A 23,520-nucleotide genomic window follows, 5' to 3' on the forward strand; every position below is an offset into this window, starting at 1 on the left:
TTTTTCCCGTTCTCTTTTAATTAGGTACTGCACTATTTTCCCCTAGATCTCCTATCTTCCGAGTGGGATAGTGATTTTATGCATTTCTGTACTTCCATCCTGATCAGAGCCGTTAAAGGGAACCTGTCACCCCTCCCCCCCCCCCAAGCATTTTGAAACTAAAAGAGCTACCTTGTGCCGCAGTAATGCTGCATTCTGACAAGGTGCTCGGAAAAACCTGAGCAACGAGTACACTCGCTCAAAAACTAGATCTCGAGCACTCACAAATACTCAGAGACCTGCCAAGCAACGAGTATACTCAGTCATCACTAGTGACCAGCTCAGGCTTCTGGAGACGCACACCTGTAAATTAAGCAGGCTCTCAGTGTTAGGCCGGTTTCACACGTCAGTGGCTCCGGTACGTGAGGTGACAGTTTCCTCACGTACCGGAGACACTAACTCACGTAGACACATTAAAGTCAATGTGTCTCTGCACATGTCAGCGTGTTTTCATGGACCGTGTGACCGTTTGGAAAACACGGAGACATGTCAGTGTTCGTGGGAGCGCACGTATTACACGGACCCATTAAAGTCAATGGGTCCATGTAAAACACGTACCGCACATGGATGTTGTCCGTGTACAGTCCGCGTGCCGTGCAGGAGACAGCGCTACAGTAAGCGCTGTCCCCCCAGCGTGGTGCTGAAGCCGCTATTCATTTCTTCTCTCCAGCATCGTTCGCTGTAGAGAAGATATGAAAAATCTTTTTTTTTTGTTTTAAGAAAAGATCCCTGTCCCCAACCCCCTATCCCCCCCCCCCCCCCCCCCGTTAATAAAATACTTACCCAGCTCCCTCGCTGGCGCTGCTTACTGTCCTCGCCGCAGCTTCTCCTGTTTGAGCAGTCACGTGGTGCCACCCATTACAGTGATGAATATGCGGCTCCACCCGCTAAGGGTATGTGCACATGTTGCGGATTTGGCTGCGGATCCGCAGAGCATTTGGCCCTCCGGATCCGCAGCAATTTCCCATGCCTTGTACAGTACCATGTAAACCTATGAAAGACCAAATCCGCAGTGCACATGCTGCAGAAAATTCTGCGCAGAAACGTAGTGTTTCTTTTTCCGCTGCATGTCAATTCTTTGTGTGTATGCCGCAGCGTTTTACACCTGTTCCATAATAGGATTCCGCAGGTGTCAAAACGCAGGCGAAATCCGCACAAAATCTGCTGTGAATCCGCAGGTAAAACGCAGGGCGTTTTACCTGCGGATTCTGCAGAATCCACGTGGAAAAATCCGCAACGTGTACACATACCCTAAATGTGGTTTGGACACACTAGAGTACAGAAGGGAGGGGGCATTTATATTTGAAAGTGCAAAATTTGCTGAATTTCTTTTGGGAGACGAGGAGCCATTTTACTTTTACACAGCCTTTGTAATACAATTAATGTGGAAGCCCCCTATATTTCCGTTAACAGATTACAGACCTGAGTGGGGACTGAGCACTTACTTTGGGGGTTTCCATCTAAATCTCCAAGTGATGTGACAGATAAAATCCCCAATGGATCCATTCACTTTAATGAGGCAGCAGAGTTACGCTGTACTCTGTCTGGCCTCTGTTCATCGGTGTCCTATTCAGAAGTGCACAAAACTGTGGTTGACTATGCTTTTATGCACGCCTAAAAAGACAGATACCGCTGGATCACAGGTCAGACGTCGTCCACAGTGCCTCCATCTGCCTCATTATAGGGAATCTTCAGCCAGATGTTCTGTCTCAATCATGCATTTCAGAGATTTACACGGAAACCACAGTGCAAGCGCTCAGCGCAGAGTGCAGTATAAATGTGAGCCGGGCCTTACTGCGATTTTTGGGAGGCAGCATGAACTAATCAACAGAAGGTGAAGAATTGGTTTTATTTATTTTTACGTGGTTCCTCGTGCGGTATAAGTGGTAAGGAAAATATTTTTACAATTTTAAATCTTTACACTTATCTGATACTCTGCAATGCTTCTTTACTGCAGAGCATCAGAACACATCTGACAGGTAGGGAGGAGGCGAGTCAGCTTCTGCTCTTAGGCGCAAACAGGCCACCTTCCTTGAAGTAACCCGCAGCCATCAGCACAATGCAATCACATTGCGGTGGATTCCGCGTCTCTCTCACTTCTTAGCCTTCCCTGGCTTGGTAATTTATCTATTAATACACCCCTGTGATCCAGTTTCTTGGTCACCACACACGCACTTATAAGCCTGCTATATATATTTTTTACTCCAGGTGCAAATTTTCTGATGGGTCATCCCACATATACCTCACCTCGCTTACTTATAGCACACTGATGAAGGTCCTTGCAGACCGAAACGTTTGTGACTACTGTATGTATTGTATTAGACACCCTCTTTGCATCAGACTCACTGGAGTGTGCTAAGTACTCTGTATACCACTATTCAAGGTTTGGGAACCTACTTCGAGGCACCTCCACCTTAGGCTGTGCTGAACATTTTTTCTACTAGCTCTCATAGAGCTGACACCTGCACTCAATCGTGGCGGTGCTTAGCGTAAGCTGGCGCGATCGAGAAGTAGTATAAGTATGTCAGTTTGCGAGAACGCAGCTCCTGCACCATCATACACACTATATATGATGCATGTCGGGAAGGGGTTAAGGGAAATGGTGAACTGCAATACTAAGACAGACTACCATATATTGGTTTATTCAGTTGTGAAAAACAAAAAGACTTGAAGGAAATCTTAGTGTGTTCAATGATCATTCTAATGAACTTTTTACACCTATGCATACGACAGTGACAAGCGGGCATCTTCTACACCTAGAGCAAAGAAGGTTTAGTTATCATCACAGATGAAGATTCTTTAAGGTACAAGCAACAGTATTATTGAACTCTCTGTCACATGATTTGTGATGGTTGATTCACTTAAAAAAAAAAAAAAAAAAAAAAAACAAAAACAAGGAAGGCCTGGATTTCCTTTACTGAAAATTGTTACATGTTATGGGCACTAGATTTTGAGATGGGATGTTGATCCAGGGAACTTGTCCGGTTGCCGTAAGTGGAGTCGGGAAGGAGGATTGCCATTAATATGGGAAAATAAGCATCTGCCTCATAGGGTTTTTGGTGTACTGTGGATTAACATGTTAAGTCAGTGTTCCTCAACTGGAGTCCTCAAAAACCACCAAGAGATTGTGTTTTCAGGATTTCCTTAATACTGCACAGGTGCTGGAATTATCACCTCTAAAATACTAAGCGAATTCTGAAAACATGGTCTGTTGGCGGCTCTTGAGGACTGCAGTTGGGGAACACTTAGGTTATAGGTCGAACTCAGGGGACTTCTATCTTCATTCAGCTTGAAGGCCACGTACACACGGTCAGTATTTGGTCAGTATTTCACCTCAGTATTTGTAAGCCAAAACCAGGAGTGGGTGATAAATACAGAAGTAGTGACGTGGTTCTATTAGGCCACGTACACACGGTCAGTATTTTACCTCAGTATTTGTAAGCCAAAACCAGTAGTGGGTGATAAATACAGAAGTAGTGACGTGTTTCTATTAGGCCACGTACACACGGTCGGTATTTGGTCAGTATTTGACCTCAGTATTTGTAAGCCAAAACCAGGAGTGGGTGATAAATACAGAAGTGGTGACGGGTTTCTATTATACTTTTCCTCTGACTGTCTCTCTCCACTATTTGGAAGCCAGAACCAGAGGTAGAGAATTCACCAAATACCGATCGAGTGAATGTGGCCTAAAGCCACGAAACTCAACAGTCTGATATAGGCTGATGTGGCTGTGGAGCTCAGGGCAGGAGACGCACTGCTACTATACAGACATCGCAGTCTATTCTCACGCCTTCAATGGCGAACATGTGAAACCGGCTGCAATTTGTGTTTCTATCTTGTTGAAACTAAATCAAAATGGTAAAAGATTTCCCATACATTTGTATTCCATTCTGCAATTGTCTGTATGTCTCCCTGTGAAAAGTGTTATATGCTCAGGCCCCCATCCCATGATGTTACCAGGTTTTGAACATTAGCAAAACATTGAGAACGTGTGTAGAAATAAGAACATTTTATTCTCATATTATCCTTATTGCACAAAAACCACAACAGCAAAGAATGATGACTAGACGGGTATTTATTGCACAAAAATTGCCCATAAAATTGGGTTTAGTAATATAATACAGTGCATATTATTGAAAAATATTTACAAATACAGGAAGACAGCTCTGTACATTATACACATGATTTCTCCAAATAATTTAAGCATACAGACAACACCACCATTGATTTCCAGCAATCCAGGAGGAGCAGATATTACACACATGCAGAAAGAGTGGAGGGTTTCTGCCAAGAATTTAAGACATTAACAAATGATCCAGAATTTGGTCAAGGCCATGAGCCTGAAAAACCTGCATCAAAAAGGAGTAGAGAATGTCAATTTGAAGCCCCCTCTACTTTATTAATGTCTTCTACTATAGGTGACCTTCATTAGACTGAGCAAAATCTATTGGTAGGTTATTTCCCATCACTGCTGGTTCACTTTGAGAACAAATAAAAGCAAAATAAGTGGTTCAACAATGCCGACCAATACTCTCCAGTGATGCCAATCACTCCACGATGACATTTTATCCCAAAATCTTCATTAACGTAATGCAGGGCTTAATCTGCATCTGTTCACAAAAATGTACAATAAGTAGAACAGTACCCGCAACACAATAGTAACCAAACGCTGAAGAAATGAGACAGGTTCACATGCAGAAACGGGGCAAGACTGCTACATTGTTACCTCGTATATCAATGCCCTCTGCTGCTGAAACTACGTGCCAGGATCTGAAGATGGCGGCAGGGGTGAAGGCCTCATCTATACCACATGCACAATGCTAATATGATAGTAGACCATCACTGCTTTTAGGGTTACAGTGATACAAGGGGTCAGTTTTTATTTTGTATTATAGCAGTGCCATTCTAATCAATATCCTTGGGGCTTACTGAGAATTACACAGCATGACAGACAATTACCGTGCATCTATTATATCTCCATATCCAAATTCCAGGGACCGATATTGGGATTGTCTGCGTTACATCATCCAATCGGTAACATAATATAATGAAAACTAGAATCCTTAATTTATAGCTACTTAGCCAAGCGTACCAAAAAAAAAATAACCAATTGTCATCAGTGTGTCAGATTGTTCCATTAAATGTTGCAAGAAAAGCTTCTCCTCTTCCACCAAAATAATATAAAAAATGGACGTATCCTCCTCTGCAAGCAATGACTGGTATGTGGAACGCCACAATATTTTTTTCTGTAAGATTTACATGGAGTTTATCAGAAGAAGAACCCATCCAGGACATGTACGGTGCCACAATATGCAGAATGTACTGCTTCTGAGTAATCTACAACATTACATACCATTATCTAGGATTTAAAGGGACTCGCCATATCATGGAGAATAAGGTGAATTGCGGTAACTAATTTACATAGGCTGTGTGAGGTTATTTAAAAAAAACAAACAGTGTTTTATTAGAAGGAGATTATCACTACAGGACTAGGTGTTATGTGTCTTGCTCAACTACTGTGGGCAACCCCCACTCCCACCACTGATTAACAGCTTTATGCCAATCTATCCATGTACACAGAAAACTGTCAATCACCGGTGTGGGCTAGATAACACAGGGCTCAGCTACGTATGCAGCAACAAAAACGGATTTCATCACAACCGCAGCACCCAGTAAACTAAGTGATACATCGCTGGAATCTCTCTCCCTATATCATGCTGCTCTCAGATTACATAAGAACTGCTGATAGATTTCCTATAAATGTTCTTGCTTCCTTTAGAAGGCAGCTTACATGTACAGTAAATCTAGATAAGTCTCCAAGCATCAAAACCCATTTTCTATAGCGCAGCACTGCAAAGCATAGTAATGTCCCCATCTGTAATGCTGAATTACACAGAAACAAATTTACCCAATTGCATGGGACTTTCTTTCTCTGACCATGTATGAAGAAATTGCTAATTAAATATTAGTGAGAAATAACTGGTTACTACATAAAGCAGCCTGGTACCTATGGATATTATTCTGCCCCGAGTACAATGTCCTCTTGGAAGTCTAGGGTTTTTCAGTCCGGACAATGAACCTACACCAATATATATGTATCCCGCGTGGGCCGTTACACTAACGCAGAGAAAAGTTTCCTGTAAGAAAAAGTTATTTCAATATTGAAACTGTAAGAAAATTCAAGAATGAACCTGACAAGTGTCAGATAATAAAATGTTCTACATTATTGGTAGCTCATAGAAAATAACAGACAGGATGAGAGCACGACCCCGGGTGCTCCGGAATTTAACAGTTTCCATGTAGACCTGCAATTCTTTAGTTGGGCTCCATCATCAAATTTTGCATTCCACTAGCATAAAAGGGGTTAACAATAAATACAGCCACACTGTCCCTAAAACATATAAAATCTGATTTGCTGGATTCATAAAAACCACAGAAGAGAAAATAGTCAATCAATAAGCACCTTGCACAATCCTAGATCACAGGTAGGCATAGTGGTCAGATTCTGCCATGTCTACACGGGCGTTGGGCCACCACTGACAAGACGTCTCCAGAAAGAAGTGGGTTAGTTCTTGCTGTAGAATTAATGCAATTATCTTTGCCAAGAGGTCTCATTTCTGTAAGAATACGATTTAAAAAATATATATATATTTTTTTGTTTTTCCTTAAGTGAAGACTTTCCTCTCAATACAAGCAGAAGAAATTCTGCATTCCCTACAGCATGATACATTGGGGGAAGGAGTCAGAAGAGGACCTGAAGAACGTTTGTGACTCCTGTTCTCATACCTGCTAAAGTATGAGTAGGACAGCCAAATGTAGTCGTCAATGTTTCCAGAAATTTCCAGGAGGATGGTCAAACAAACCAGATCAGACCGTGGGCTTTTTCCCAAAGTGACTTTGCCTAGGGAAATCTCCTGTTCACACACCCTTAGGGGTCTTCCCTTCCATCTACAGAAATGTAAGATGCAAGTTGGTAACATATACTGAGAGGCCATGTACAATAGTCATTTGTAGGAGTCGGAATCTCTGCCCATAGTAAATGGCCATCTCTGCAATTCAATAGGATTTCGCCAATGCCAGTAAGGAACCAAATTTCTGTATTAAGTCATTTTATGTTACTTGGATAAACCTACAATAGAAGGCGACATTTTCAGTAACACCTTGTAAATAGTGGACAGCCGTTCTCTGCTGAAGGTAATATTCTCCTTCTTCCATCACCTGCTCTTCCGGCATTTCAAGCTTAGTACGTAAAAGTGAGATTCGCATTGTAGAAAGCATTCATACAAAGTCACAAGCAACTTTGTTCACTTTTCACCCTATCTACAAAAATTATTTTCAAAACGTTCATACAAAGAGGAAGAGAACTTTTCTGGAGTCTTTAGAAGCGCCTGAAATGCTGCAGTAATAAGGACCCACATGTCTCCCGATTCCCAAGTTGTGTCTTCCTTCCATGATTCCTCCCAGCTAGTACAGGTGGGGAGAATCTCCCTGAGCCCACCGCAAGTACTGCGATAAGACATAGTCCCCACTGGCTCCACTGTGATGACGCACTCCTTTCACAGAAGGATCTGGGCGACATACGGAGAGTGGGTGCTGGCAACTGCGGCGAGTAACGGAAGATCACTCGATTCAATTCTGGTGGGAAAAACAAACAAAAAGCAATTTACTTACTACGCTACCATTTGTGGACGATATAAGGACACACCACATGCACAATTAGATTCCAGCACAGCAGGAGGTAGGGGGCTTCTAATAATCGTGATCTGAAACTCAAGGCTTCGATCACACAAACACTACGCTGGCTTTTTGGGAAACAGATTGCACACCAGTATGGTCTTCATTCACGAGAACGAACAAAGTGGAAAAAAAAAAAAAATCAGCATGTGCTCGTCTCATCTGTTTTTCAGGTAAAACTTCCCGATACATTTCAATGGGATGGGGAAAAAATAAAAATGGACGTCATGTGGATACTATCCACCTGTCATTCATTTTTCACACAGACATTGCAATTCTTACCTTAGGAAACTATTTGGCAATGTACGATTTCTTAATTATTGATGTATAAATACAAATGTAACATGGATGTCCAAAACAGATGTACAAATGACAAGAAGATGTAAAAGTGCCCATGTGAGGAGGCGTTCAAATGAGTACGTTCTAAGTCACCCATGGACTGAATTCATTTTGGATGGTGCAACGAGTTGCATTTGCTCCCTGACATTTCATTCAGGTTTATGATGATGATGATGAAGATATTAAAACCCTAAACATTTCAAATGCAACGCCCAGGAGTTTAGTAAAGACGGCCATTTAAGCCATGTACTATAGATGCATAGCGGATGGCGTCTAGGAGATCTTACCCTAACACCATGCTCAGCTCCTTGACATGAACTCTGGTCTGGCCTTTTAGATATTCGGAAAGCATGCGGCTTTTGAAGTAGAGCTCTTGTAGTCGGTCTTCCAGATGCATGATACACTAAAGGGAGAGAAAGGGAATTGTAAATTAAAAATGGAGATATCGCCTAACGTCCCTAATAACTGCGGTGACAAGTGGGATCAAAAGCTCTAGTTTCTGAGGTTATCGGCACCATTCACCATGAGTATGATGGAAGTCATGATATGCATAACTTATTATCAAGTAGCTATACTTACAAAGTTTGCTGATAAGTGGTGTCTATAAAGCTGAAGAGTGGAATGAAGAAGGCTGGAGACCAGGCTGGATACCAGCACCTCCTTGCCCAACTTGTTATCAGTCGTCCTCCTCTGACTACTGGCCACTTGTACCGACCATTTATCTACGTCTGCAATAATGCAGACAGCCTCTGCAATGGGTTCATCCAAAACTGGATGCTATGGGTAAAACAAAACAAACAAGTTATTTAACCAGTGAGCAAATTACGATATTAAAGAGGTTGCCCAGCATAAAAAGCACGGTTATGGTGCAAGAGTTTTCCTATGGGTGCCTGATCACAATAATCATGTAGCTAAAACAGGCCTATGCAAACAAGCAATTAAATGAGCGGCAGTCGGCAAACACTTATGTCACCCTCCGGAATAGCAGGCTCCCCATCAGAGCCTTTTGTTGCCTGCTGGATTTCTGTCCCCAATGGGTGTGCCCTCCTACCTGCACAGCATGTGACAAGTCTGACATCAGGCACTGCCGTAACTTCTCCTCACTTCCAATTCCCTGCAGAACAAAGTCTGGTACATAGGACGAGCAATAGCCAGCTAACAAAGACCGCCCAAAGTTAGCAACATTGGGCTTTACACAGTTGACTTCCACCAGTTTTGATCTGGAAAACAAAAAGTTGTTCGTATAAGAGGTTATAAGAAACAGAGGGTCTAACAAGAATCCACATGGAGAGACAGAGTGCCAAGACGGGGCAGTGAGACTTACAGACCAGGCAGTACTCCCCGGAGAATTATAATATGCAAATGGCCTCTCTGACGACTGGAAATAGACCACTACCTTTGGGCATTATCGACCCTTTAAAAGTGCCATGCCAAATGACTTGGTAGAAATATGCTTCGGAGTGTTTACCACTCACCAGTGCAACGCAGGAAATCAAAGGCTTGGCTAGGTGTGAGGTATTTTATATATAATATATACCGTATATACTCGAGTATAAGCCGACCCAAGTATAAGCCGACCCCCCTAATTTTGCCACAAAAAACTGGGAAAACTTATTGACTCGAGTATAAGCCTAGGGTGGAAATGCAGCATTTACCGATGAATTTCAAAAATAAAAATAGATCATTATTTCCTCATAGCTCTGACATATAGTGCTCTGCACCGTTCATTATTTCCCCATAGCTGTGCCATATAGTGCTCTGCACCGTTCATTATTTCCCCATATCTGTGCCATATAGTGCTCTGCACCGTTCATATTGCCCCATATCTGTGCCATATAGTGCTCTGCACCGTTCATATTGCCCCATATCTGTGCCATATAGTGCTCTGCACCGTTCATTATTGCCCCATAGCTGTGCCATATAGTGCTCTGCACCGTTCATATTTCCCCATAGCTGTGCCATATAGTGCTCTGCACCGTTCATTATTTCCCCATAGCTGTGCCCCATACAGTGCTCTGCACCGTTCATATTGCCCCATATCTGTGCCATATAGTGCTCTGCACCGTTCATATTGCCCCATATCTGTGCCATATAGTGCTCTGCACCGTTCATATTGCCCCATATCTGTGCCATATAGTGCTCTGCACTGTTCATATTGCCCCATATAGTGCTCTGCACTGTTCATTATTTCCCTATAGCTGTGCCATATAGTGCTCTGCACCGTTCATATTGCCCCATATCTGTGCCATATAGTGCTCTGCACCGTTCATATTGCCCCATATCTGTGCCATATAGTGCTCTGCACCGTTCATATTGCCCCATATTTGTGCCATATAGTGCTCTGCACCGTTCATATTGCCCCATAGCTGTGCCATATAGTGCTCTGCACCGTTCATACTGCCCCATAGCTGTGCCATATAGTGCTCTGCACCGTTCATATTTCCCCATAGCTCTGCCATATAGTGCTCTGCACCGTTCATATTGCCCCATACCTGTGCCATATAGTGCTCTGCACCGTTCATATTTCCCCATATCTGTGCCCTATATAGTGCTCTGCACCGTTCAAATTGCCCCATATCTGTGCCCCATATATGCTCTGCACCGTTCATTATTGCCCCATATCTGTGCCCCATACAGTGCTCTGCACCGTTCATTTTTGTCCCATAGCTGTGCCCCATATAGTGCTCTGCACCGTTCATATTGCCCCATAGATGCTCCACATAAATCTGTGCCGCTGCTGCTGCAATAAAAAAAAAAAAAGCCATACTCACCTTTCTTGCTTGCAGCTCCCAGCGTCCGGTCCCGGCGTCTCTCCGCTCTGACTGATCAGGCAGAGGGCGCCGCGCACACTATATGCGTCATCGCGCCCTCTGACCTGCACAGTCAGAGCGCAGAGACGCCGGGAAGATGGAGCGGCGCCCGGCGTGTGGAACGTGGACAGGTGAGTATGACATACTTACCTAGTCCCAGCGATCCTGACGCTCCCCGCCTGTCCCACGGTCTTCTGTGCTGCAGCCTCTTTCTCTATCAGCGGTCACCGGCACCGCTGAGTAGAGAAATGAATAGGCGGCTCCACCCCTATGGGAGGTGGAGCCACCTATTCATTTCTCTAATGAGCGGTCCCACGTGACCGCTGAAGAGGGAAAGAAGCTGCAGCACAGAAGACCGTGGGACAGGCGGGGAGCGCCAGGATCGCTGGGACTAGGTAAGTATACATCAGCGCCCTCTCCCCCTCACCCGCCGACCCCACCGCTACCGTGACTCGAGTATAAGCCGAGAGGGGCACTTTCAGACCAAAAATCTCGGCTTATACTCGAGTATATACGGTATATTGTTTTACATATATATTTATAAACACACTATATATATATATATATATATATATATATATATATATATATATATATATATATATATACACACACACATATATACATACACTAGATGGTGGCCCGATTCAAACGCATCGGGTATTCCAGGATATGTATGTAGTTTATTTATGAAGATTTTAGAATACATTGAATACACAGGATTCGGACTGCGCTGTCGATGATTGTTCGCGGCCGGCCACGTAGTATATAACAGCCCACGTAGTATATAGCACAGCCACGTAGTACATATCACAGCCACATAGTATGTAGCACAGCCACGTAGTATGTAGCACAGCCCACCGAGTATATAGCACAGCCACATAGTATACAGCACAGCCCACGGAGTGTATAACAGCCCACATAGCATATAACACAGCCACGTAGTTTATAACAGCCCACATAGCATATAACACAGCTCACGTAGTATATAACAGCCCACGCATGCAGTATATAACACAGGCCACGTAGTGTATAACACAGGCCACGTAGTGTATAACACAGGCCACGTAGTGTATAGCACAGCCACATAGTATATTGTATAGCACAGCCCACGGAGTGTATAGCACAGCCCACGCAGTTTATAGCACAGCCCACGCAGTGTATAGCACAGCCCACGCAGTGTATAGCACAGCCCACGCAGTGTATAGCACAGCCCACGCAGTGTATAGCACAGCCCACGCAGTGTATAGCACAGCCCACTTAGTATATTGCACAGCCCACGCAGTATATAGCACAGCCCACGCAGTATATAGCACAGCCCACGCAGTATATAGCACAGCCCACGCAGTGTATAGCACAGCCCACTTAGTATATTGCACAGCCCACGCAGTATATAGCACAGCCCACGCAGTATATAGCACAGCCCACGCAGTATATTGCACAGCCCACGCAGTATATTGCACAGCCCACGCAGTATATTGCACAGCCCACGTAGTGTATTGCACAGCCCACGTAGTATATTGCACAGCCCACGTAGTATATTGCACAGCCCACGTAGTATATTGCACAGCCCACGTAGTATATTGCACAGCCCACGAAGTATATTGCACAGCCCACGAAGTATATTGCACAGCCCACGAAGTATATTGCACAGCCCACGTAGTATATTGCACAGCCCACGTAGTATATTGCACAGCACACGTAGTATATAGCAATGTGGGCATCATATACCTGTTAAAAAAGAATTAAAATAAAAAATAGTTATCTACTCACCTTCCGTCGGCCCCCGGATCAATTCTTTGTGCGGATCTGCAGCGTTTCTGCACCCATTGACTTGCATTGAGTCGGGTACTAAGAGTTCTGGCTCCTACAGACCAGTTAGACGCTCTTAATCAACTCGTTACCTGCATTATAGACAGCTGTCTTACATACTCACCTTTAACTGAATCTGTGGACAGGAGTCTTTTATAATCAGTCAGACTCTAACCTCTACAACATGGGCAAGACCAAACAGCTTTATAAGTATGTCAGGGACAAGATCATAGATATGGATAAAGCTGGAAACAGGCTACAAAACCATAAGTAAGACACTGGGTAAGAAGGAGACAACTGTTGGTGCAATAGTAAGAAAAAAGGAAGAAATACAAAATGACTGTCAATCGACATCGATCTGGGGCACCATGCAAAATCTCACCTCGCTGCGGTACCCTTTATCATGAGGAAGGTGAGAGATCAGCCTAAAACTACACGCGGGAACTTGTTAATGATCTCAAGGCAGCTGAGACCACAGTCGCCAAGAAAACCATTGGTGACACATTACGCCATAAAGGTTTAAAATCCTGCAGTGCCCGCAAGGTTCCTCTGCTCAAGAAGGCACATGTGCAGACCCGTCTGAAGTTTGCCAATGAACACCTGGGTGATTCTGTGAGTGATTGGGAGAAGGTGCTGTGGTCTGATGAGAGAAAAATTGAGGTCTTTGGCATTAATTCAATTCGCAGTGTTTGGAGGAAGAGAAATGCTGCCTATGAACCAAAGAACACTGTCCCCACTGTCAAGCATGGAGGTAGAAACATTATGTTTTGGGGGTGTTTCTTTGCTAAGGGCACAGAATTACTTCACCACATCAATGGGAGAATGGATGGAGCCATGTACCGTAAAATCCTGAGTGACAACCTTCTTCCCCCCATAAGAACATTAAAAATGGGTTGTGGCTGGGTCTTCCATCAAGACAATGATCGAAAACATACAGCCAAGGCATCAAAGGAGTGGCTCAAAAAGAGGCACATTAAGATTATCAAGTGGACTAGTCAGTCTCCAGACCTTAATCCCATAGAAAACTTATGGAGGGAGTTGAAGCTCCGAGTTGCCAAGCGACAGCCTCAAAATCTTAATGAATTAGAGATGATCTGCAAAGAGGAGTGGACCAAAATTCCTCCTGACATGTGCGCAAACCTCATTATCAACTACAAAAAAGTCTGACTGCTGTGCTTGCTAACAAGGGTTTTGCCGCCAAGTATTAAAGGGAACCTGTCGCCCCCCCAGGCATTTGTAACTAAAAGAGCCACCTTGTGCAGCCCTAATGCTGCATTCTGACAAGGTGGCTCTTTTAGTTCTTGTTCCAGGAATAATTGTTTTTGAAATTTGTCCCTCATACCTTGAAATCGCCAGGAGTGCAGGTCTTTCCCCCCTAACATAGACGCACCACAGCTGTCACTCATGGCCTCTGCGCGCCGAGAACGCTAATGAAGGAAGAGGTGGCGGCACAGAGGCCATGAGTGAAGGCTGTGGTGTGTCTCTGTTAGGGGGGAAAGACCTGTCTCCCCTCGAGATTTTGAGGTACGAGGGACAAATTTCAAAAACGATTATTTCAGTAGTGCCAGGAACAAGAACGAAAAGAGCCACCTTGTCAGAATGCAGCAATTAGTACTGCACAAGGTGGCTCTTTTAGTTACAAACGCCTGGGGGGGTGACAGGGACAGGTTCCCTTTAAGTCCTGTTTGCCAGAGGGATCAAATATTTATAAATTTTTCACTCTTTTTTGAATTTACCTAATGGCTGCAATGAAACAAAGTTATCTTTTTATTCTAATTAATGTACACTCTGTAACCAATCTTGACTGAAAAAAAACAAATGCAGACATTTTTGCAAATTTATTAAAAAAGCAAAAACGAAATATCACATGGTTATAAGTATTCAGACCCCTTGCTCAGACACTCATGTTTTAGACACATGCTGTCCATTTCCTTGTGATCCTCCTTGAGATAGTTCTATTCCTTAAATATTTGAACGAGGTGTGTCCAAAGTTTTGGTCTGTACTGTATGTAATATATATACATATATACTGTGTGTGTGTGTGTGTGTACACATATATATATATATATATATATATATAATTTGTGTAAGGGTCACTTCCGTCTGTCTGTCCTTCTGTCATGGTTATTCATTCGCTGATTGGTCTCGCCAGCTGCCTGTCATGGCTGCCGCGACCAATCAGCGACGGGCACAGTCCGGAAGAAAATGGCCGCTCCTTACTCCCCGCAGTCAGTGTCCCCGGCGCTCCGCTCCATACTCCCCGCAATGTCCCCGGCACTCCGCCCCATGCTCCCTGCAGTATCCCCGGCGCTCCGCCCCATGCTCCCTGCAGTATCCCCGGCGCTCCGCCCCATGCTCCCCGCAGTGTCCCCAGCGCTCCGCTCCATGCTTCCCGCAGTCACTGTCCCCGGCGCCCGCTCCATACTCCCCTCCGGTCACCGCTAACACAGGGTTAATGCCGGCGGTAACGGACCGCGTTATGCCGCGGGTAACGCACTCCGTTACCGCTGCTATTAACCCTGTTTGTCCCCAACCTTTTACTATTGATGCTGCCTATGCGGCACTGGGCAATATACTACGTCGCTGTGCAATATACTACGTGACTGGGCAATATACTACGTGGATCTGTGCTGTATACTACGTCACTGTGCAATATACTACGTGGCTCTGTGCTGTATACTACGTAACTGGGCAACATACTACATCACTGGGCAATTTACTACGTGGCGCTGTGCTGTATACTACGTAACTGGGCAATATACTATATGGCTCTGTGCTGTATACTACGTAACTAGGCAATATACTACGTGGCTGGGCAATATACTACCTGGCTGAGCAATATACTACGTCACTGGGCAATATACTACGTGGCTGGGCAATATACTACGTGGCTGGGCAATATACTACGTGGCTGGGCAATATACTACGTGGCTGGGCAATATACTACGTGGCTGGGCAATATACTACGTCACTGGGCAATATACTACGTCACTGGGCAATATACTACGTGGCTGGGCAATACACTACGTGGCTGAGCAATATACTACGTCACTGGGCAATATACTACGTCGCTGGGCAACATACTACGTCGCTGGGCAATATACTACGTGGCTCTGTGCTGTATACTATGTCGCTGTGCAATATACTACGTGGCTCTGTGCTGTATACTACGTTGCTGTGCAATATACTACGTGGCTCTGTGCTGTATACGATGTGGGCTGTGCAATATACTACATCACTGGGCAATATACTACGTGGCTGGACAATATACGTGGCTGGGCAATATACTACGTGGCTGGGCTATATACTACGTGGCTGGACAATATACTACGTCGCTAGGCAATATACTACGTGGTTAGGCAATATACTACGTCGCTGGGCAATATACTATGTGGCTGGGCAATATATTACGTGGGCTGGGCAATATATTAGGTAGACATGCATATTCTAGAATACCCGATGCGTTAGAGTCAGGCCAACATCTAGTATATATATATATATATTTATATTATAATATATATTAATTATAATATATATTTTTTATTTTAATGTAAAGTCTCACACCTAGCGAAGCTATATCTATCTGTGAATATTGCAGTCAGGTATTAGGTAAGGGACATCCATCAATGATAGGATAGTATAACATATAATGTAAATAAGTCCTCACCCTGGAAACTGAATCTCCTCTTCTTCCATCCATTCTTCCTGATCAGCCGCATAGTAATGAATACTTGGTGCGAGAAGTTCGTGGCCTGTATCCTCACTTTCACTGTCACCAAGGGCACTATCTGAGCTCTCATTCCTGGGAATGTCCCAATCAGCACCCACTGCCACTTTACTTTCAGATTTCTCTTTATCCCCATGGGGGATAGATACAGAGACTTTGTCTCTTTGGTCCTGCTCAGCAAAGCAGTTTTTACATAAATTCGGAAGAACTGAATTTGTCACATCAGAAGATGGTTTATCAGTGTCACAAAGTTTGTTAGAGCACCCCGATTGACTGTTCTGATCAGACTTTTTTGCAGCCACTTCTGGAATTTCATCAATGATCTTTGCCTCGATAGAACCATCCTCTGGAAAGTACTCATCAAACATGCTAGTGTTTCCAGGATGAAAGGGATTCCAGTTTTGAATTTTGCTAGCCACCCGAGGAAGCTTCTCAGCTGACCCACCAGTTTTTTGGTCCTCAATATTTGCTTTAGCCACACTGAACTGGTGATCAGAAAGCGTCCTCTGCTCCTGCACTGGATTAAGCTGGTGCTTCTGCATGTGATCTGATACATTTTGGACTTTTATCTCTATATCAGAGTCCGGTGACATAGAATCGCCGATCTGAAATTTCACCTTGTTCAGAAGATTGCCAGGGCCACAAGGCATTGCTGCAGACTTGTCGGGAGGTTTCTTCTCTAGAATAATTTCACTAGTTCTCATGCCTTTTACAGTTAGGCTTTCATCCTGAAGTTTTTCATTTTCCAAACCCTGAACCTCTGATTCGAGACTCTCCACTGCCAAGACACATTTGTCTAATGGAGCTGCCCCAGTGTTAATCACAGTCTCCACCTTGGCATCCAGACAAGTCCTTGATTTATCCTTATAGACTTCAGAATAACCATCTTCCCTTTGGCTAGATGATTGAGTCACTAGTTGGCCCCCATCACTGCTTGCCTTTATTGACTCGGGAAAAGAACTCTTTGGATTGTTTTTCAGAAACAAGTCATTCTGTTGGTCAAAGAGCGGACAGTGGCAACACTGACACCTATTTTCAGAAATTCGTATTTCCTCTGAATCGTTGCTCAGCAAACATCCCTTATTCTTGTGCACGGTGATTAGCACATAGTCCGTCTCTTCCACCTCTCCTTTCTGCAGCATGGTTGTGATGACCGTCCCAGGCATAACAATGGCCTCATCTTCTCCGCTCTCCAGGAGGTGGGTCTCTTGGAGTTCAGAACACCTGATGAAGTAGGTCAAAAAGTACAGCAACCTCTGCACCAGATCTTGCCTCCTGCCTACGACAACCGTTCGTGATGAGCGCACAGGAGACCCAATAGCGCCATACAAATCTCCTACATGGACAAGAGAATAGCGTTAGTGAACATATTATTGTGCCAACCTAATAAAACGGCTTTATCTGGACTCTAATCATACAGATTATTATTTCCTGAAAGGCTTATCCTAGGCTTGGTCTATTAGGCATTACGCCATAGTCATACAACAAGGTTTTCAAAGCTTATCCATTACTAATACACAATAATCACCTTCTGGTTATTACACCTCCTCTCTACCAGGCTCTACCTTATTCGTTAGTGAAAGATAATGACGTTAATAAAATGGAATAGATTTTGGGAGACCTCAAATATTCACAAAATCTATAAATCAGCTTCCCTTTATGAGCAAACACTGACAAGGACATAGCATGAATTCTGACAAGACGGTAAGCCCTTTTGTTTTGCCACTACATTACCACCCACCTTACTCCCACTCTGTGCAACACCAGTACATTGCCTAGAACGTTTCTGTGCTGCAGCGTCGCCATAGGTCTGTATGTCCAATACTCTGCGAAGGCAGAGAGGGAGAAGCCGACATACGGACATCACACTGAGTATAACAGTAATCTTAATAGGAAAATACAATCCACGGCACAACCTTCAAGACACATCATCACAGCTCAGAGATGCCCACTGCATGTTGGAACACATTTTCCTTCACACTAGAAGGACCAGTAGGTGGCAGCAGGACTCAAGAAAACATTAGCATTGCACCCTACAGCTATGTGCCCACAATCAGTGATGGCAGCGGTTTGGATTCCGCGTATTTTCGCTGCTTCCAAAACTCTGCATTCTAATTACCGCACTTGTTTGCTAGTACAGTACATGCAGATTTACCGCATGTAATGACATTCTATGGTCAAAATACACTAGTCTCCGCTACAGAAGTTCGGAAACCCACAGATGAGTTTACACAGTGTGAAATAGAAGCACAGTGGGCAAGGAATATATATATATATATATATATATATATATATATATATATATATATATATATATATATGTATATGTATATGTATATGTATATGTATATGTATATATATATATATATATATATATATATATATATATATATATATATATATATATATATATATATATATATATAATTGTCTACGGTCCACTTCCATCGCTGATTGGTTGCGGCCGGCTGGGTGTAACGCAGTCCATTAACGCTTCCATTAACCATGTAAGTGTGACCAACGTTTTACTATTGATACTGCCTATGCAGCATCAATATATTGTACAGATGGTTAGCACTCGACTGAAGAAGGTATAAGATGCTAGTGAAAGGGAACCATTGGTTTTATAAATCCAAGTCCAATATAGAATCACTGCACACAATTGAAGGATATGCTTAAAGTGAATTGCTTTATTGACGGTGATGGGTGAAGCGACAATTTAGAAGACATTTCGGTCGGACAACGGCCTTTATCATATAGTCGCCTTTTGGATAAGAAATCACCGGTTAAGTATTGTCACTGCTATGCAATATTTCACAAAGGCACAATGTGTCCAGTCTGACAGGTGGTCCAATATGATTATCAGGTAGCCAGGAGAGCGATGTCCTGACAATTTTGCCTGGGGATTATTGGTGGCGCAGTGTCATATGCTCCAGCACGGCTGGATGGGGGAAAAGCATCAGGAACAAGGGGATCTACGCATGGCTAATAAGTACCATACTTCTGTGGAAATACTACATATGGCAATTTGATGAATTTATACCTGTCATTATACCCATACTATTCTCATTTTAAACCTATCCATTCAGTTGGACACTTGTACTAATTCTTGGGTAGAGGGGTTTATCTCTAAGACATGCCTAACTAGGTTATAGAGCCATCCATGTATCTGTTCCAAGTCCATTTTTAGCCACATTATAGAGGACAGGAGCCAAGGTTTCGATATTTATGCTACTGTGCACCTTGGCCCTACCCTATATAGGTGATAGACAGCATCAGAGCATTATAGGACTGAGATATTTAGGACTCCCCATTAGGGTTATTTTGACGGTTTTTCTATATATGTCTGTGTGTTTTTCTAGGTTTAGCATGTCAAGGGAGCACCAGGGCCTTCAGGGCTACAGACGTTGAGGGGGGCGCGATCACGTCAACAACTAGGGTGCCAACCTCAGCTGATAGGTAGGGCAAATCTTTAGGGCTTTTTCACGGAGAGACTAGCCTATATTTTCTATTTGGCTATTATACTAAAACGGTTTACAATACTATTTCCTGTTGGTCCCCATCTGTCTTTAGCACCGTTTTTTAAACTACAAAGTATACTTTTAGTATATCAATAAAAGCTAATTTTTAGGGTCTATATTTCTTCTTTGGTGCAAATTATCCTCATTACTGTCCACATTGGGGCTCACCATCTACATTCCCTATCAGTATGTCTTTGGAGTGTAGGAGGAAATCGAGAACCCGACCCACGCAAACACGGGGAGAACATACAAACTCCTTGCAGATGTTGTGCCTGGTGGGATGTGAACCCAGGAGCCAATTTGCTTTTATGTTGTCAAATTTGCCAGCCATTAGTAGATTCACTATTTGCAAAATTAAGAATGTAGTATTCAAATAATATTCTCCTATGGCATTTAATTGACCAGCAATCTGCAATCCTTCTAATCACAAAGCATTTCTCACTTTTTACCAGTTAATCCACACAGTAATTATGCGCATGAAATGTATTTGGCCACACAACAATTTATAAATCATACAGCATTACAAGCCTACACAATGGTCCCACATAGTGAATCTGCCCACAGACCACACGATCCCCAATTACCTGCATTGCCATTTCAAGGAGACACTCCTTTGTGCCAAGGGAGATGAAAGTATCTGGCACGGTTAACAAATGACAAGCCACGTTCAAATGGAGAATTGTTGGTTTAAAGTCAACGCATTTCAGACTAACTCAGACTCCTTCAGGACAAACCACAAATTTGACTCGGAAACACATTGACATTAAACCAAAAAATCAGCAGTGCAGGATACTGTTGCCCTTGGCATAATTGTGTGTGTAATCTCTTGAGGTGGGCACCTGATACGGTTTCGTTTTCTCTTTAATACTTGGGTAAGACCCTATTGCCCTATTCCATTATTCATTTAGCTTTCTGACCTGATTACATAGCTCCTTTTCACTACAAACGGTGTGCTGCCTCCAAGGACACATTCTTGTAATTTTTGTACAAGAATACAAGTTTTCACCCAAAGTTGAAATGCAGAACAAGTACAAGTGGTCCCTCAGGATGCAATGGCCTGAGGTTACAGTTATTTTGACATACAAAGATCATTGCTGACCCATTGTAGCTTACTTTCCATTTTAAACATTACTGCCCCTGACCTGTGCCAGGAACTGCTTCATCAGACACCAGTTGTGGGCATTTTACTTTGCTGGTCTGCTGAGTGTTTCGTACAGGAACCTGATGAAGAACCTGTCCTCTACTGAAAAAGGGATTTACAGCTTCCAACTGCTAGATTTGGGTGTTACATATAAGGACTTGCATTATTATTTATCCATGTACGGATTCATTTTTTACTTTAATTTTTATTCTTGTGGTTGGGGCTGTTGAACAATTAACACGTTTTCCAAATATCTAATCTCAAATTACTTTGTCAGAATAAATCAATTTTCACAGAACCAAATACTATTGTACATTAAGGAACCCCTATGCTGTAATGCAAGAAATGTGTAGAATTAAATTGATAGGTAACTTTCAAAATTTATCTGTAGTAATCACAGCCGAATTTCTAAGCGAATTATGAAAATGTGGCCATCGGAAAATGTCAGGTTTCATGTTGAACTCACACAATGTAATTGCTGCAGGAGAATGGAATAAACATTGTTTTTTTGCACAGATTTCTCAGTGTGTGATATGTAATGATACAGCTCAGATCCCCTGGTCTAACCTCCAGAATGTAGTGGTGGAACAGTGCAGCTGAGTTTAGCTGTGTCACATTACAAACCTCTTAATCCGCTTTCCTGATTACAGAGTGTATCAGAATCACACTTATTTCTGCTGTGGTCAAGGAACTTGTAATTCCTCTGCAGAGAGGTGAGAGCAGGGTGCCATGACATCTCACAAAGGAGTAGTCTGCCTGTTGTGGACACCTCCTGTCTGAGATATAGTGAGACACTGCTCCGGTCTCACTGCAGACCAAATACAAGTTGAGCACAACAGATAATAGTGTGATTTTTGATACAACTCTAGACAGGCAGTGTTTGGGAGGAGCAGTAAGGCAGAACTGACTGTGCTAGGAGAAAAGGAGAGTTGATAAAAGATTTGTAATGTGACACAGCTGAACTCAACTGTCTGCCCTTCTCCTGCACAGGGACATTTTGTGAAATTTGCACATTTTAATTGTGCAGAAGGTTAGACCAGGAGATCAGAGTTATAATTATAAAATTCACACAATGAGAAATCTGCTCTACACTATGGTGGGAGCATGTTCTCCTTTTCCTTCAGTGTTGCCCGCCTATGACTGGTCAGCATCATATAAGGAGAAGTACCGGTACATGCCCCCAGTGAAACACCGACATGGACTATACTAAATATATGGGACATTTAACTCATTAAGTATTAAATACTTTGTTAATGTTTCCACAACAGAGGAGCAAAAGTAAAAAAAACAAACACGTTTTATTCCGCTTTGCAGTCACTATTGCATTTTGGGTTCATCCAGTTCAACATGAAAAATTTGGTGAGAGGTGCTCCTTAAAAATCACGAATCGTTGGTAATAATGTCATGTAGAACGTACCCAGCTGTGCCCAGAGAGGGTTGTATGGATGAGTCTTTGCCAGCATATCCACACTTTTTGATGAGTGTTTTTCAAGGAAAATTTTAATGGGTGGTTGCCCATTGGGCATCACAGTAGGGACCCATGCCAGGTGATTTGTGAGGACAGCAGTGAGAAGAGCTGGAAGAAACCTGAAACAAGAAACACATGCTAAAAATACACTCCGTATCTAAAAATGTGCCAATGCCCAAATATAACGTTATTGCTGATAACAGTGCAGGAATTTACTATAGAAGACAATGATCATGGTGTGCTTGGCATTGGTAATCTGCAGTACAGCAACACACTCGCTTTACTCAGTGTATTCATGTACTAGCCTAAGGAAAAAACTTAATCTAGGTAACACTCAATCAATATTTAGCAGTGCTAATGAAGACATGTATAAAGGAAATTAACGGATATTAACTCACATTAACAGAATGTGTTGATTTTTACACTTCTCCCGTCACCAAAAAGGGGAATCAACCAATTTAATCTAACCGTGCATTGATAAGCCTACTCTGTACTGTATAAGGAGCCGTATAGAAATTTCATCCTACACCTTCTGCAGTTACTACTGCGTGCAAAGTGTAATTTCATTTAATATTTTGTCTTTTATACACCCAACTGCATGGTAAACCATATTAAGGGAACATCCAAATGAAATGGTATTGGAAAGGTACACAACTCTAGTATCAGAGCTGAAGAACTACGCAAGTGATTCAATTGGTGGTTAGATTATTATGGGTCCTCCCGGGTTCCATTGTGTGTTTGTTTTAGAACAGAAGATAAAGTTCTTCATGATGCACTTGTTATTTCCTTCTAAAATTTGACACAATCTTCAATCCTCTCAAGATCTCCTTCTCTACTCCCCTCATATCTCTTCTTCCCACAACCGCATACAAGACTTCTCCTGTGCTTCCCCCATACTCTGGAACTCTCTACCCCAACACATCAGACTC

At 43.0% G+C, this 23,520-nt stretch overlaps 1 protein-coding gene across 3 annotated transcripts in view; it reads right to left on the reverse strand.

Moving 5' to 3' along the window:
* Positions 1–4,096: 4,096 nt before the first annotated feature.
* FNIP1 (folliculin interacting protein 1) overlaps positions 4,097–23,520 on the reverse strand; it is a 114,621-nt gene continuing 95,197 nt past the window's right edge. For all 3 annotated transcript variants that reach the window (XM_069763929.1, XM_069763927.1, XM_069763928.1), the window contains 6 exons: positions 22,541–22,710; positions 16,402–17,797; positions 9,164–9,332; positions 8,692–8,889; positions 8,400–8,515; positions 4,097–7,674 (listed from right to left, as the gene is read on the reverse strand). In XM_069763929.1, coding sequence (XP_069620030.1) covers positions 7,596–7,674; positions 8,400–8,515; positions 8,692–8,889; positions 9,164–9,332; positions 16,402–17,797; positions 22,541–22,710 — 2,128 coding nt within the window. In that variant the 3' untranslated portion in view covers positions 4,097–7,595. The remainder of the gene's footprint in view (positions 7,675–8,399; positions 8,516–8,691; positions 8,890–9,163; positions 9,333–16,401; positions 17,798–22,540; positions 22,711–23,520) is intronic.

Source organism: Ranitomeya imitator, chromosome 4, assembly GCF_032444005.1.
Source record: "Ranitomeya imitator isolate aRanImi1 chromosome 4, aRanImi1.pri, whole genome shotgun sequence".
Lineage (NCBI taxonomy): Eukaryota > Metazoa > Chordata > Amphibia > Anura > Dendrobatidae > Ranitomeya > Ranitomeya imitator.